A 15,545-nucleotide genomic window follows, 5' to 3' on the forward strand; every position below is an offset into this window, starting at 1 on the left:
AGTTTCATGCCCTTAGTAATTTTTATATTCCTTACAGTGACTAACTCAATATCTTGTGCATAATAGATGTCAAATAAATATTTGTTGAGTTGACTTGAACATACAGAATTAATTAATCCGTTAATTCATTTATCTAATTTATTCATTTAGTCTACATCTATGTAATGATTATAATATGGCAGGCACAATGCTAGTCACTGTGAATAAAACAGTAAAAGACACCATCTCACTGCAGACAGGTCAGTGGATAATTACAATTAGAAGAAAGTTAGACCACTATTTCACTTTCCTTATTGAGCCTTTGCTGTTGTTAGTCTGTGTGTTCTATGATACCTTTCAGAAGTACTGACTGATTTGAATAAAGTATATTAAATTACAAAAGGATATCATAAAACTTTAAGTCCATGTAATGATTCATTTGACCTTGATGGGCAGCCAGTGAAAGTTTTTAAATTATCAGTAAATTTTTTATGAATTTAAATGCAATTTGGCAGATATAAATGATGTGTGATTATGGTATCTTCTGTAGCTCATAGAACCATTGCTTTAATCTAATTAGGTGAATTATTTCTATTAAATGAAAATTTCTTTATTTTGCTAATTATTCTTAAGGGTGTTTTTGTGAAGCAAAGTAGTTAATTGCCTTCCACTTCTACTGATCTCCTACAACCTGGAAGAAACTGTCAGTGAGTTTATAGAGCAAAATATTCGACATACACAGAAGAAGCAATATACATTCATATACATACATTTATACACATGTAAACCAACCTTGTTGCACTTAAATAAATGGTCACATTTTCCATGAGATAGGATGTGTTAAACTGAAACAATATTTTGAAAGTTACCTATAAAATAAAAATGTGTCTTTAGTAACAGATAAGAAATTTACTTTGACTAAAATATTCAATTTCCATAAATGACATTACCTAAACTCAAATTATGAAGTTATTTGAGAAACATTGTCTTACAAAATGAAACCTTATTGTATCTCAAAATAGACAGAATAACATATAATATACATGTTCTTTTTCAATGTGAATGTCTACCATGTTTTACATATTGCTATAATGTGAATGTTTCCCCTCAAAATTCATGTGTTGAAATCTAAACACTAACGTGATGATATTAGGAGATGGGGCCTTTGGGCAGGTGATGAGATCATAAGGGCAGAGCCCTCATGAGTGGGATTAGTACCCTTGTAACTCAGAATGCTGCCTCCCTGCTTCTGCTATCTCAGGATGCATTGAAAAGACATCTTCTATGAAGCATGAAATGGGCCCTCACCAAACACTAGATCTACCAGTGTGTTTACTTTGGACTTCCCACCTTCCAGAACTGTGAGAAATAAACTTCTGGCTTATAAGCTACTCAGTTTATAGTATTTAGTTATAGCAGCCAGAATAGACTAAGAAACATGTTAAATAAAACATATAGGAGGTCATTGGTTTGGACAGCTCTTGCTCTAGGCCCAACAGACTAAATAATGCTTAAGTTCCACACCACAAAGCCGAAATTAAGTCATTTGTCTGACTTTTTGGGAGATGAGAAAAGTGAGAGATAATCACCAAATCCCCAATCAAGCCAGTTTCAAACAGCATGATAAGAAAATCCCCTCTGCTTTCACTTTTACAAGGAAAATAACTTTGAAATGACCAATCAACTTTTTGTTCTGTTTCTGCTTTCTTCAGCCCTTTTCTCTCTATAAAGTCAACTTCCTCTCCTCAGCTCATCCACCATTCATTTTATTTTACAAAATAAGGTGTTGCCTGATTCTAGAATTGCCAATAAAAGTCAATTAATATTTGGAAATTCAATTTGTTCCATAGAAAAAGAAAGCAGGTTAGTGGTTGCCTGGGGTTGGGAGAAAGGCTGTTGAGGAAAAACAGAGTGACTGCCGATGCATAAGTGGCTTCTTTGTGGTGTGTGAAAATGTTCTAAAATCAATTGTCGTAATGACTGTACAATTTATAATTTGGTGAATATACTAAAACCCATTGAAATACACAGTTTCAACGAGTGAACTCCATGCTACGTGAATTATATCTCAATAAGGCAATTGTTTTTTAGAAAGAGAGAGATGGAAGGAGAATTTCTGATTAAGTTCTAAACCAATCTATTTGAAGCATTCTTTTTGTTGAAGGCCAGAGACACCTACTACCTAGGAGACTCCAATAACAGAATTTCCCAGCTCCATTTTATCAGATATGTTATGTAGTATAAATTAGATACGTTATGTAGTATAAATTTTAAATCTTGTCTTGGTGTTCGAGTTTGCCTGTGTAAGAATTGTTACAAGGTTGTTAAATATGTTTCTGTTATTTATAAATACCTTGTACAAAATACCTTATACCAAGCATTTTATAAATAACAGAAATATATTGCTCACAGTTCTGAGGGTTGGGAAGTCCAAGATCAAGGCACCAACAGATTCAGTGTCTGGAAACACCCAGTTCTCATAGATGGCACCTGCTATGTGTTCTGACATGGTAGAAGGGGTGAGCAGTCTCCCTCAAGCCTCTCTTATGAGGACACTAATCCCTCATGGGGGCTCCACCCTCTGGACCTAATGACCTCCTGAAGGCCTCATCTTTTACTACGATCACACTGGGGATTAAGTATTAACATATGAATTTTGGTGGGGCACAAACATTCTGACCATAGCATATTCCAATCTGTCACAATTTTGAACTGAACATTTTTCATCCGTATTATCCTAAACTACCATTGGAAGGATTTATATATTTGTCTTTGCACATATTACTTTTCATATTCAATTTCTACATGTATTTTGTATGATCTGCTCACCATCTCTCCTCTTCTCAGGAAGGGATATCCAACTTTACATGTGATATTATGATTAGATTCACAACTGTCTTTTTGGATAGCCTGGGAAGAGAAAGCAAACAGAATCAGAGCGGACAAGCAGGTGAAATATTGAAATGTGTTCTTTCAGAATTTTCCCAGATGTGTCTTGGTGACTGCCTTGCCACTATTTTTGTCTCGATTTAGCTGGAAGAGGCACAGAATTCTGGGACCAGCTGTTCTACACTCATGGAAATCCTAAAACATCACTTGTGGGTGCCTGAAAGACAAAGCATATCTCACAATCCTACCTAAGTTTTCAGTTGTAAAATGGAAGTACTAATAGCACCTCCCTCACAGAGTGACTGCGGTGGCTGGATAAAATAAGCCAGACACCCAAGACTGGTGCAGAGCAGCCTTCAGTGAATGCTAGTCACTGGAGGAGTTTAGTGCAGTGGATAAGAGCATAGGCTCTGACCCATGACCACCAGAATTTAAACCCTGACTGCACCACTGTTAGCTTTATCCTTGTTAAGATTCCTCACCTCTCTGGGACTGATTTTCTATCAAGTGGTTTAGTCATATACTCTATTTTTTCCAATTTAAAATGCCATTGAACATGAGATATGCCATTATTTTTACATACCCATAAGAAGTAAAAATAACACTGCCACGTAAATAAACATGTTATCAATTGTAAAATGCAATTACAAGAATGTTGAAACATGAAAAAAAGGTTTTATCTTCGCATCTCTGCAGTACAGTCATACCTACTTACAAAAGAATTAATGAAAATGAAATAAGTGAAATCCTTAGTACAGGGCCTAAACCATGATGTGACTCAAGAAATGGTTGCCATCATTATTACTGTTGTTACTGTTAATATACGCAGAAGAGATGCACTGTCAGATTTTTAGCTATGCCTCTCTGCCAGGCCATTAAGTCAGTGGAGGAGGATACAGGCAATAATTTTTACTAGAGAAAAATTTTGTGGTAATATTTTCCCCAAGATTACTTTGTACATTTGTATTTATAATAATAATAATAATAATAATAATTTTTTGAGACAGAGTCTTGTTCTCCCTCTGTCACCCAGGCTGGAGTGCAGTGGTGCAATCTCGGCTCACTGCAACCTCCACCTCCTGGGTTCAAGTGATTCTCCTGCCTCAGCCTCCTGAGTAGCTGGGACTACAGGTGCGTGCCACCATGCCTTGCTAATTTTTTTGTATTTTTAGTAGAGAGGGGGTTTCACCGTGTTAGCCTGGATGGGCTCGATCTCCTGACCGCGTGATCTGCCCGCCTCGGTCTCCCAAAGTGCTGGGATTACAGGCATGAGCCACCATGCCCAGCCTGTAATTAATATTCTTAATTGAATCCAAAATATAGTAATATATGACATTATTTTTAGGTTTGTCTTAGTCATCATGTCTCTAAGTGATATCCTAACAGATAGAGAGAAACATCCATGAAATCTGAGTTTACAGAAAGTAGACAATAGTGTTTTAATACTATGTATAATATTAATAAGTGCATTGCTTTTAATATAAATTGTACGTAATATTAATTAATATAAATATACACAAAATTTTAACTCAGTGGGATTCATTTGGAGATCAGAATTAAGAGCAAAGTTCACATTTGGAAACACTGTTTACCTCTGATATAGCATCTTACACAGATTAATATATTTTATTGCTAACATAATAAAAGAAACCTCTGTTACAAATCAATAAGACACAGTTATTTAATACAAATATCTTGCCAAAGTAAGGATTTTGCATAGAAAGGGAGATATGGTATCTTGATTTTCCTGCAGGTAAATTTTTTTTGCTTAACACAGAGGTACCTCTCTGTACGTCTGTTAACTGTTTTGGCTTTGATTGTTATTATTTTTCTTGACTCCGTTTCAGTTTCAGTGGTTTAAGGATTTTATGAAATATACAGTTTTTATACATGAGCTATCCTTTCCTCATACAGAATCTAAGAAAAGACATACATATTTGAATAAATAAAACAAAACTTTTTTAAAAAGCTTAATACTTTCACCATTGGTGAGGACTAATGTAAAAAATTCCTTCTATTCTTTCAAAATCAATCTAATAAAAGCAATTATCTCAGTAGCATGAAAAGTAGGCCCGGTAAATGATGTTAAGAGAATAAATAAATGAAAAACTGGAAGTTTACCTCAATTCCTGAAAAAACTAGATTTGGAGAATAATGCACTATTGTCCTGGTGTTATAGGCACTGTCCTTTGTATTTTTGACTGTGAGGCTAACGTTGAACTTATCATTCTGGGACCGGACAATCAGCAGGTCCTTTTCAGTGGTGGCGACATGCAGGCTGAGGTCTGAGATACATTTTTCCTTATTTCCACAATCTTTGGCAAAGGGAATCTGAAATGATGACAGGAAAGAATTTTTCAAAATTTAGCTACACATTATTGAAAATTACCCATCAATTTGTGTAACAAAAATGGCATACAGCCAAAGTAAGTTAAGCAACTCATAAGGAGAATTTCCCTGCAAAAATCTTAAGGGATTTTATATTTATCCCTGTAATTTATAGGGGAGAAGAGTAAACATTTACTTACAAATGTAAATTGTGCTAGTCCTTTTAAGAACGCACAATTTTCATGGGTGCTTTGCACTGGCTTTTGTCTGCCAGGGAAGGACAGTTTTGAAATACAAAGTCAAGTACTGCAAGATCTAAATCTACTCAACTCTAATTATGAGATTTTTCTCTTAAAATTAATCAAATACTTAGGAATATCATAAAGCTCACTTGAGAGGGTGGAAAACGGTCAAGCCACAAATCTAGGAGTTTTGCTTGATTCTTCTTCATTGACCGCCTCTCCACCACCACCATATGTAACTCACCAAGCCCTGTCCATTCTACTCCTCTTCTAAATATCTCTCCAATCCTTTCTTGCTTCTGCATTCCCACCACCACCTCACACCCAATCATTCTCATTTCCTCCCTGAACTAAAGTAATAGCTTCCCACTGGGCTCCCACATCCACCTGTTTCCCTCCAACCACTCTTCACTCTGCTGCATCCTGTCGCGTGGCTGAACCAAATAAAAACCTTCAAAAGCACTGCACTGCTCTTTCAAAAGTTTAGAATTTGTGCAGTGGCACCAAGTCCCGAATGACCTGGCCCCTGCCTTTACCTCCGGCCTCACCTCACATCACCTCCTTTCTTGCTCTTTAGCGTCAGCCACACTAGCGAATGTCGTTGTTTCCTTCATGCTCAGGACTTTCACACTTAGCATCCCCTCTGCTCCCCAAACTCCCCTAAATAGGGTGGAAATCACCCTATCCTTCAGGGCTCCACTGAAATGGCACAACTTCAGGAGGGCTGTCCTGACTTCCCAGCCTAGGTGGAAGTTCCTAGAGAGCTCTGAAATCCTCCTCCATAGCATACGCTCTAATTACTACTTAATACCTGTTTCCAGTGTTAGACTGTAAGCTCCAATGCCTGATATGTATAAGACAATCAATATATCTGGTAGGAAGGAAGGGAGAATGGAAGATAGGTGTATGGGGAAAAAGAATTCCCCATCCCTCATATCTCTTCCATTGGAGCCACGCTAGTGACACCCTCCCTCTTCTCTCCCCTCACTCACTCTCAGGGGTGGCACATGGACTCTAACTTTGGGAACAGGAACTAAGTGAACACAACTCAGTCCCTTTCTCTCATTTCTATTCTCAGAGCAGCTGTACCCACAGGAAGCACACATTTGGCTCTACTCCATTTGACAAGTTTTACAAGGTGGGCTCCATGAAGAAGGACAGAGATGGATCAGCACTGCTGATGACATAGTTGGTTATTGGTGGTCTAAGTCCATGCTGCAGTGTGAGGACACCCTTTACACCTAAACCATACACTGCAATCCAGTGCTTATTAGAATAATGGGGGAGATTTCTTTCCATTGGTCCTAAATTCAAATGAGGTAAAAATGAATGTCATTTATTAGTTTTCTTAAACTCCAACAATAGGAAATTAGAAGGATTGGGAAAAGTCTAGAAGAGCCTAATTCTTTTTTAAAACATTTTAAATTGATTTAGGGTTATGTGTGCATGGGTTTCAAGCTTTTTCCTAATGTTACCAGGGCAAACCTGGAGATATGGCTGAGAAAGTTTACTATTTTCTTGAACGGTAGATAACTGAGAAAGTTCATTATTTTGTTAAACAGTAGATAGCTGAGAAAGTGCATTATTTTTTCTTAAACAGTTTTTTTTTTCCTAGTCTATTTATCTGTAGGTAAGCTTGCTGAAAAACAACTACAGACGGCCTGGGAGCTTCAGGACCCTTTGCCAATTACCAGAGGAAGATAAAGCCATTGAGAAAACGGAGCAAACAAGAACCAGCAACCCCTTGTTACCTTTAGATCATTAACATGTCATTATAATGCTAAAGTCCCTGCCATAGAAGAAAATGGCCACCATTTCTTGAACATATGTTGTATAAGGAAGCATGTTTATGATCTGTACTTGTACATCTGGAGTTCCTCTCCGGACATGCTTACATATACCTCCCTGCCCCATATCTAACTCCTTAAAATTCCCCAGGTTTTCACAGCTTGAAGAGAAGGTCTTTAGAGCAAGAGCTCCCTCTTTCTCCATTCCTGACCAGGAATAAAACCTGCTTGCCTTTTTTTTCTTTCTTCCAGTTAGTTGTTCGTTCTTTGTGATCAATGCAGAGTAGTGAAAAAACACAGTTTACTAGTGACACTAAAATGTTCACAAGTTGGTATTTTGTATTTTAAAGAAATCTGACTTACATATTCATGTACTGAGTTTGGTAGAGAATCATCAAGAACAGGCCCATTTTCTGGATCGGTAAGATTAAAGTCCAATGTTATTCTCACAGAGTCCTGAAAGTCATGCTTGTCCTAGAGGGCGAAACATAAAATATATCATTGGTATCATATTTACCGGGTGTTCTGATCTTGTTATATCTCCTTCTTCTGTTCCCAAGGATCAGGCTTACTGCAACATTCTTGTGCATCTAATCTGATATATGATCTCATCAGGCTTTTGCTTCCCTGGAGAGGGATTGGCATTCTGACAAGGGGCATAGGGGAATGTGGAGGTTTCAGAGTATGACCTGTTGACTCACTTGCAGTACCTCAGAGGGCCCTGCTGGAGTGATGGCAATATAGTTTTTCTTGAGACCTCAAGCCAAAGATCATTATGTAACACTTCAGGGAACATTTTCCAACTTCAGAAGGGCAAACTTTCTATAAAATGAGTTACATTTCATTAATATAATATATACCTACAGCTGTAAGTTTTTGTTTGTTTGTTTGTTTGTTTGTTTGAGACAGAGTCTCTCTCTGTCACCCAGGCTGGAGTACAGCGGCACGATCTCGGCTCACTGCAACCTCCACTTCCCAGGTTCAAGCGATTCTCCTGCCTCAGCCTCCCGACTAGCTGGGATTACAGGTATGTGCCACCACACCCAGCTAATTTTTGTGTTTTTAGTAGAGACGGGGTTTCACCACGTTGGCCAGGCTGGTCTCGAACTCCTGACCTCAGGTGATCCACTCACCTCAGCCTCCCAAAGTGCTGGGATTACAGGCGTGAGCCACCATGCCTGGCCAAGAATTTTATAATGTAAAATTATTTGGAAAGGATGTGAATATGATTAATATTGTTAACATGCCACCAATAACAATAATCATTTATAGTATTCAAAATTATGAGCTTTATATACATTATTGCAAATTATTTCAACAGTCCTCTAAGATGAGTAACTATTATTGTCCTTATTTTACAGATGAAAGATTGACCCTCTAAGAGACCAAACGACGTTGCCAAAGTCTCTCAGAATGTGGAACATTTGGGATACAAATTCTACACTGGCTGACTCCAGAACAAATTTCAAAGTGCTTCTTTCAAAATCCAAAACAATTTTCAAAATTTTGAAAATATTTCAGTCCTTTAAACACCAGTACCTGGACATAACTTAGACACTGAATTTGTGGACAAACATAGACTGAGATGATTTTTAGCAGGTTGGAGACAATGCCATAGCTGGTTTCATATCCATTCAAATTTTATCCACATTCTAATTCCTAAGTGTTCAGTTCTGATTAACTAAATAGGAGGGGCAACTCCAGTGTTATTTTACCAAATAATAGATTGATCTTGGTCCTGACAGAATAAGCTTCATGATAAGTATCAGGAAGCATATCAACATGAAAATCACCGAGGAAGAACAAATGTGGCACAAAAGGGTGCACATTTTCTGTCACTCCCCTGCCCCTGAACTACAATTTTCAAAATACAGACTATGAATATATCAATAATACAGAAATAAGTCAGAAGTAGGAAAATTGGCCTGGTTCCTTTAAAGCTCCAAGTTTACCGTCAAGTCTTTAAGTCTTAATGTCAGTTACTAAAATCAGTTTCCTCATTACCTTCATGCTGCTTCTTGTTTTTATCACTCTCATGTACATTTTAAGAAAATGTTTAGGAAACTCCTGCCCTCTGTTGGGAACATTCCCCATATACACAGTGTCCCAACAAAATACATTTTAAATGATTCACACTGGCTTACCAGCCATCTCTAAACATTAATAGTTTGCTTTCCAAAACTCCCTCATCCACTAAAATTAAAAAAAAAAAACTGAAGTAGCACAAAGCCTACAGATGATAGAAAATACCAGATAATTTTCCCCTTCGCTCTAAAATCAAACGGCGAGATATGTAGTTACATGGATCCCAGAAAGCATATAGCCCAGCAGTCTGCCCCCAGAGCAGTTAATCAATTATCAGCCACAACTGACAGACAAGGCCCACAGAAATTAAATGTTTTCAAGTTGAAGGAATAAATGAATGAGTGAAAGAAATGAAGACACAAATAAGGTTTCTTGTCAACTAGAACACTGTGTCTTTTTCTGCCGTTCCATAATATATGGATGTCTGATAACGCAGACAGGGAAGACTAGAGATAGTTTTACAAATATTTGGAAATGAGAAAATTAGACCTGCGATTTTATGATAAAAATGAACAAACAAGATTTCCTTTATGACATCATAAGTGCATTCTGAAATAAAACAGTAAGAATTTGATTGACTTGAAATAAGACATCTCTACTATATTCTTGATTTGGAATAAGGCAGCAACGATATATGATTTACTTGCCAACATGTAGAAGGAGTGCTTAGTGCATTCTGATTTTCGAACTGTGATGTTCCTTTGAACCTTTCTCTCTTGAGTTCCAGAGAAAAAACTTCGTGATATTTGTCTTAGTGAATCTAGGGTGACACGGTACTGCAAATCTACAAAAATTTTAAAAAATAATTGATGGAAATGTTTATTTGAAGTGATTCTCATATTGTACAGATTATTAAATTAGCATTATAGAAAAATCTCTTTGGCAATCAATCAAAAAAGATTCTATTGTTCAGCATATCCACACTGTTATAACAATGATATTAGCAGTCATGAAGATAACCTTGAGGAACTCTATAGAACTGCTCTCTGAGTTCACTGTGCTTTCAGTGTCTAATTACATTTATTGTTTATAATTCTTATACACACATGCACACCTGCCTATCATCTAATTTCCAGGCCACCACTGTATTTATTATATTTTCACTTAAAACATTCTTTTTAAGTTTAGAAACGTTGGAACCCTGCTTAGAATATTGATTATGTTATATTTCAATAGAGACAAAAATATACTTTAGTTATTTGTTTACAAATATATACATTTTAATCTATTTATATATAAAACGACATTATCTCAGCTTATGTTCAAACCACTATTAAGGTTCAATAAAATAAGCATACCACAATAAAGAAAATAAATGAAATCTTACACTGTATATGAAGGCTACAATATTCCTTATTTGATCACTTAATTATTTTGCAAAAATTAAATAAGACTGAAATAAAGTTACATATAAAACGCAAAATCATTATTTTATATTCTTATACCTCATTGATCTTTCTAGTCAGGAGGCTATTTCAGAGCATATACATGCACGTATGGAACAAATCAAGAAAAACAGATTTTAAGGATTAATGGTTTTTCTCATTCTGCTTGTATTTGGTTACAGAGTAAATTTCTCTTCTTTAGCCAATGGCCTTTATAGCTTTGATTCGAGCATATTTCAACATCATTAAAAACCTGCCTTAGAAAGTGGAGAACGGAGGGAGGAAGAGGAAGCACAGGCGACCTGATGCACCTGAGAACACACACACAGAACAAGTCTGACTCTCAGAAACTAGGGTCACCTCAATGGAGCAAAGGATCTCGGAAATGTGGGAATGGTAAAGTATTAGGGTTCTCTGCAATACCAGTCTTTCCCAAGAGGGGGCAAGAGAAGGGAGAGAAGAGTCATTGTAGAAACCCACAGGAAGGAAAACTGGGCCCATTTGTAGCTCAATTTCTAAACTCTACCTCTGAATTGGTATTTTTTTCTTAAGTGTCTGATTGTACATAGCAAGTAGGAGAGCCAGACAGAAACTATGGAGTATTGAGGGCACTGCATACAAACATGTAATTTCTGCTCCAGAATTGACTGGGTTCCATAACCTATTCCTTTTGCAACAGAATTTTTTTTCAAGGTTCTGCATCTTCACTGGGGCAAATATGATGTGCAGCTCACCATGGTGGGGAAAATACAATATCCTACTGGACTTCATTATGCTAGAGCAAATATATTGTCCTCTACCCAAAAGTACTTGCTATAATTATTTTGCTTACCAGCTTCATAAATCGTGTCTTCTTTAGACTTTAATTTCACATCAAAACACACTGTAGCATTTATGCATACTGTTTCCTTTCCCTCCATATGGCAGTTTTTCTTTTGAATATTCACTTTATTTGGCTCAAAATTCATGGTCACTTTAACTACGGCCACATCTCGGGACCTACAAACAAAAACAATGGGATTACTCACACATTTTTACATTTAATGAATGTCATCAACTTGGGAGTGCAAAGTGAGTGCATGGAAGAGGGTTCTGCTTCATGTATAATACAGTGCTCAGGACTCCATTTCTTTAATTAATCATTGTTACAGAAGAGATTATATCTGATGTTCTAAGACATGTAGGTTATATTTGGAAACCATTTGGGGCTTTTGGTTCAAACACCAAAGATCTAGTTTTTCCTGTGATGGAAAAGAGATGGGATCAAGTGTTCAGGTGAAACCCCAGAATCAACTATATTTTGGGGATCTACGAGTGTTCCCAATTTGAAAGAAGTCTAAAGGTCCCTGAACAGCCCGTAGGCCCCTGCTATCTCTTGTCTGGAGTGTAATATTGTCTGTCCTTGTGAGTTCAGCTCTTCCTCTATTTCTAGGAAGGAAAAGAGAAATAACATTTGAGGCATTGTGCTAGACATGGATGCTATTTCATTTAATTCTTAAGGTTAATTATAAGAAACATCATTTTTGTTTTATGTTTGATAACTGGGGCTCTGAAAGGTTAAATATTTTATGCCAGGTCAAAAGCTATTAAGAGGAAAAACCTGGGATTTTAAACTCAGTCATTTTAACTTGAAAGCCCAGTAATGTCTACTAATCCAAAATGAGATCAGAGTAAGATCTCAGACATGGAGAATATATGGATCCTGAGGTCATTGTCTTAGATCCAAGCCAGAACAATTACTGCACATTTTTACCTGGTTTCTGCCTTGTGGCCAGAGCTAGCCCCTTATAACTGTGTATGTTGTGAATAATGAGGTCACTACTTATGCTTTTGCATTAAAAAAAGGTGGTTTTCTTTTTTCTGTTAAAACAATGTACTCATAGAAAATATAAACATCATAGAAATGCATAAAGAAAACACAAATAACTTGTTATACTACCACTCAGCAATAATCATCATTAACATTTAGTACACTCAGTGGTTTTTTCTTTACAGAAGAAAACATGCATACACATACACACATGCATACATACATATATACAAAAGCACATCTTCATATGTATGCATACATATTTTTAAAACATTATATTACAATGAACAGCTTTCCAATATTTACATTTTTCTGAGAACATTATTTTTAATGGGATTTATTATTTTTTTATGGGAGCAGACTATACCAGCATATGCACATACCATAATCTATGCATTCAATCCCATCTCATTGGATATTTAGCTTAATTTAAAAAAATGGTTTCTGAGTATAGTGGTAAATTTAACATTATTAAAAGATGGTATTACATACAGTGCTGTGATGACACCTTTGATCGTACTTCTAGATTGTATCTTTACATTTTTAGGAAGTTAAATCCTTGGTAAAAAGTAGGAACATTGGAATGCTTTTAAACACTTATTGATAAAGACCTTCAAATGAGTTTTAGCCAGTTTACCCTTTCATCAGCAATGAATGAACATGCCTAGTTTCCTGCTTAGTAATATGGATTCTCCAGGCATGAAGCTGCCTCGACCATTGTCCACCCCACACATCCTCTCTGCCCCAGCCAGATCTTTCTCGGGGGTCAGTCCAGGTCTCATGACAAGACTCTCACTATTTGCTTCCAAACGTTTTTCCTATCATCTGTCACTTGTATCCACTCTCACTTCTTGTTAGGCATTGTGAATCTTAGTCTTCGTGTCCCAGTATATCGGTTTGGTCCATTCTGCTGTCAATGGAGCCTGGACTATGATAGGGAAATGACTATCATTTTGGGCCATCAATGCCTTGATTTGGGGCAGGAGAGGCCATAAATAAGTTTGCAAAGCTTTGCAAGAAAGCCTTGAAACAAAACGGGAGCATAAAAACCCTGAAAACATATTTTTAATATGAGAATTAATACAATAAATATTTGTGAGCTAAAGGGAGCATAATAAACTAATTCAGGATTAACATTTCAAACAAAATTGAAGTATATCCATTGTCCCTGACACTGCTGACTTCTGGTTTTGAGCCTTGGCTTCTGGTGAGTCCTCCCCAAAGTCCCAGCCACTGTGCTGCCTAATATTCCCTTTTCTTAGGTATCACCCTTCAGTCTTCTTTCCCCTCTACTGTAAAGGTTTTTTTTTTAAAATAGTGATTATTGTATGTGCACAATTTACTGTACCATTTTAATTTGGCCATTAGTTCTTAAGCATTATCTTAAATTATAGCAAAGTCATCTATTTTCACCTCTCTATCTTCACCTTTCTTTTATACTTTATTACTCTTCTAGGTAGATTTTTGGGAAAAAGAGCATTGACGTATGTTTCCACCTGAATTACAGTAAATGAATGCATTAATTTAGGAGAATCAAAATGCAGACTTCCCATAAAGTCACCTGGCATAAATAGACATTTTATTTATGAAACCCTTCCTTTATATTTCTTAATGAAATTTATTATATATTTTTCAAAATTATCATGTGGATTTCTCATTAAGTTGATTCTTGACTTCCTAGTAATTTTTTTCAAACAGAACAGTTTTTGAAATAGGATATTTAGTAAGCAATAATTATTTTTGCCTACTAAATTATTATTTATTCATAATTAATAAAGCATTATGAATGTATGTATCTCAAAGAACTGGGCCAATTTGGGGATTTGGGCATTTTAAAGGCTCAGTGAAGATATTACTTAAGATGCCTCTAGGCTTCACCAACAATATAAACCCAGTCAGAGAGTGCTACGCGATTATCTGTTTCTATGTATCAGGTAAATGAATACAAAGTCCATTATCTCTAAAACCTTGTAAGCAACCAAATATTACGGATATTTTCTTGTTTATATACATCCTCTATAACATCTTCTCTTCCCCTATACCTCTCCTAAAACAGAATACCTATTTTAGTGTAAACCACATAATAGACACACCAAATTAACAGTTCATTCTACTTGTTTCTTTCATATAGCTTCTTTGTTCTTAACATGTATTGACTCTTCCAGCTCACTCAACTGAATAACTTGTATTTGCATAGTGGAACACAAAAGGAAATAGATATTTGGTATGACATGAGCTCCAATCACACTGGGAGCTCTGCAAGTTATCAGTGACCCAGTCTCAGATTAACAGGATGTTATTAAAATACATACCAGAAGAGGGCAGCACCACCAAGGCCCCCAATAGTCACATCTGTCAGACCGTCACCATTTAAATCCATTTCTCCGTGGATAGACTGGCCAAAAAATTTCAGTGTCTCACCATCCCCACCTGATGGAATACGCTGTGAGAATCCAAAAAAAGAGTTTCATATGAGAGGAGTCTGTTCAAAACAGTTTCAAATAAATCTGAGAATTTAAATTGTTTAACAAAATAATCAATTTTGTTAATTTGGGAATCCGCCCAAGAGGTCCCTCATGTGGAGATAAGAGGAAATACTCAGATGTTCCCAGAGGATATTGCTGTTTTTATAGTACAGACAAAATCATTTCAAGGTCACTGACACCAGAGAGAGGGAAAAATTATATAGTGTCATTGTGTCTAATCCTCAAAGGAAACAGTATGAGTAATTGGTTCTGTGCTTTCTGCTTCCTAGCCAATCCCATCACACAGACATATCTAAAGGTACTGGAAATCTTGAAAACATATCATATCAGCAAAGGGGGGAGGGGAGTATAATATTGTCCTAGGGGTCAATTTGGAGTTCACTGAACTTTGTGGCTGGGTATAAATAACACATCCCATCAAATACATTTTCCAATATGTAATCTCTACTGTCTTTCAAAAATTGTCCTAAAAGTTGAGGGCACAAGAGACTCAATTCCACTCAGATGTATTCACAACGTTGAGATGGCACAAATGAGTATGTCTTGAAGACTGA

At 36.4% G+C, this 15,545-nt stretch overlaps 1 protein-coding gene across 1 annotated transcript in view; it reads right to left on the minus strand.

Annotated features, from left to right (window-relative positions):
* ITGA1 (integrin subunit alpha 1) overlaps positions 1-15,545 on the minus strand; it is a 175,696-nt gene that overhangs the window by 25,763 nt on the left and 134,388 nt on the right. Inside the window, exons 15-21 of the mRNA XM_003827350.7 lie at positions 14,818-14,948; positions 11,528-11,694; positions 9,958-10,094; positions 7,589-7,699; positions 4,990-5,199; positions 2,809-2,889; positions 772-848 (exon numbers count right to left, since the gene is read on the minus strand). Coding sequence (XP_003827398.1) covers positions 772-848; positions 2,809-2,889; positions 4,990-5,199; positions 7,589-7,699; positions 9,958-10,094; positions 11,528-11,694; positions 14,818-14,948 — 914 coding nt within the window. The remainder of the gene's footprint in view (positions 1-771; positions 849-2,808; positions 2,890-4,989; positions 5,200-7,588; positions 7,700-9,957; positions 10,095-11,527; positions 11,695-14,817; positions 14,949-15,545) is intronic.

Source organism: Pan paniscus, chromosome 4, assembly GCF_029289425.2.
Source record: "Pan paniscus chromosome 4, NHGRI_mPanPan1-v2.0_pri, whole genome shotgun sequence".
NCBI classification, from domain to species: Eukaryota; Metazoa; Chordata; class Mammalia; order Primates; family Hominidae; genus Pan; species Pan paniscus.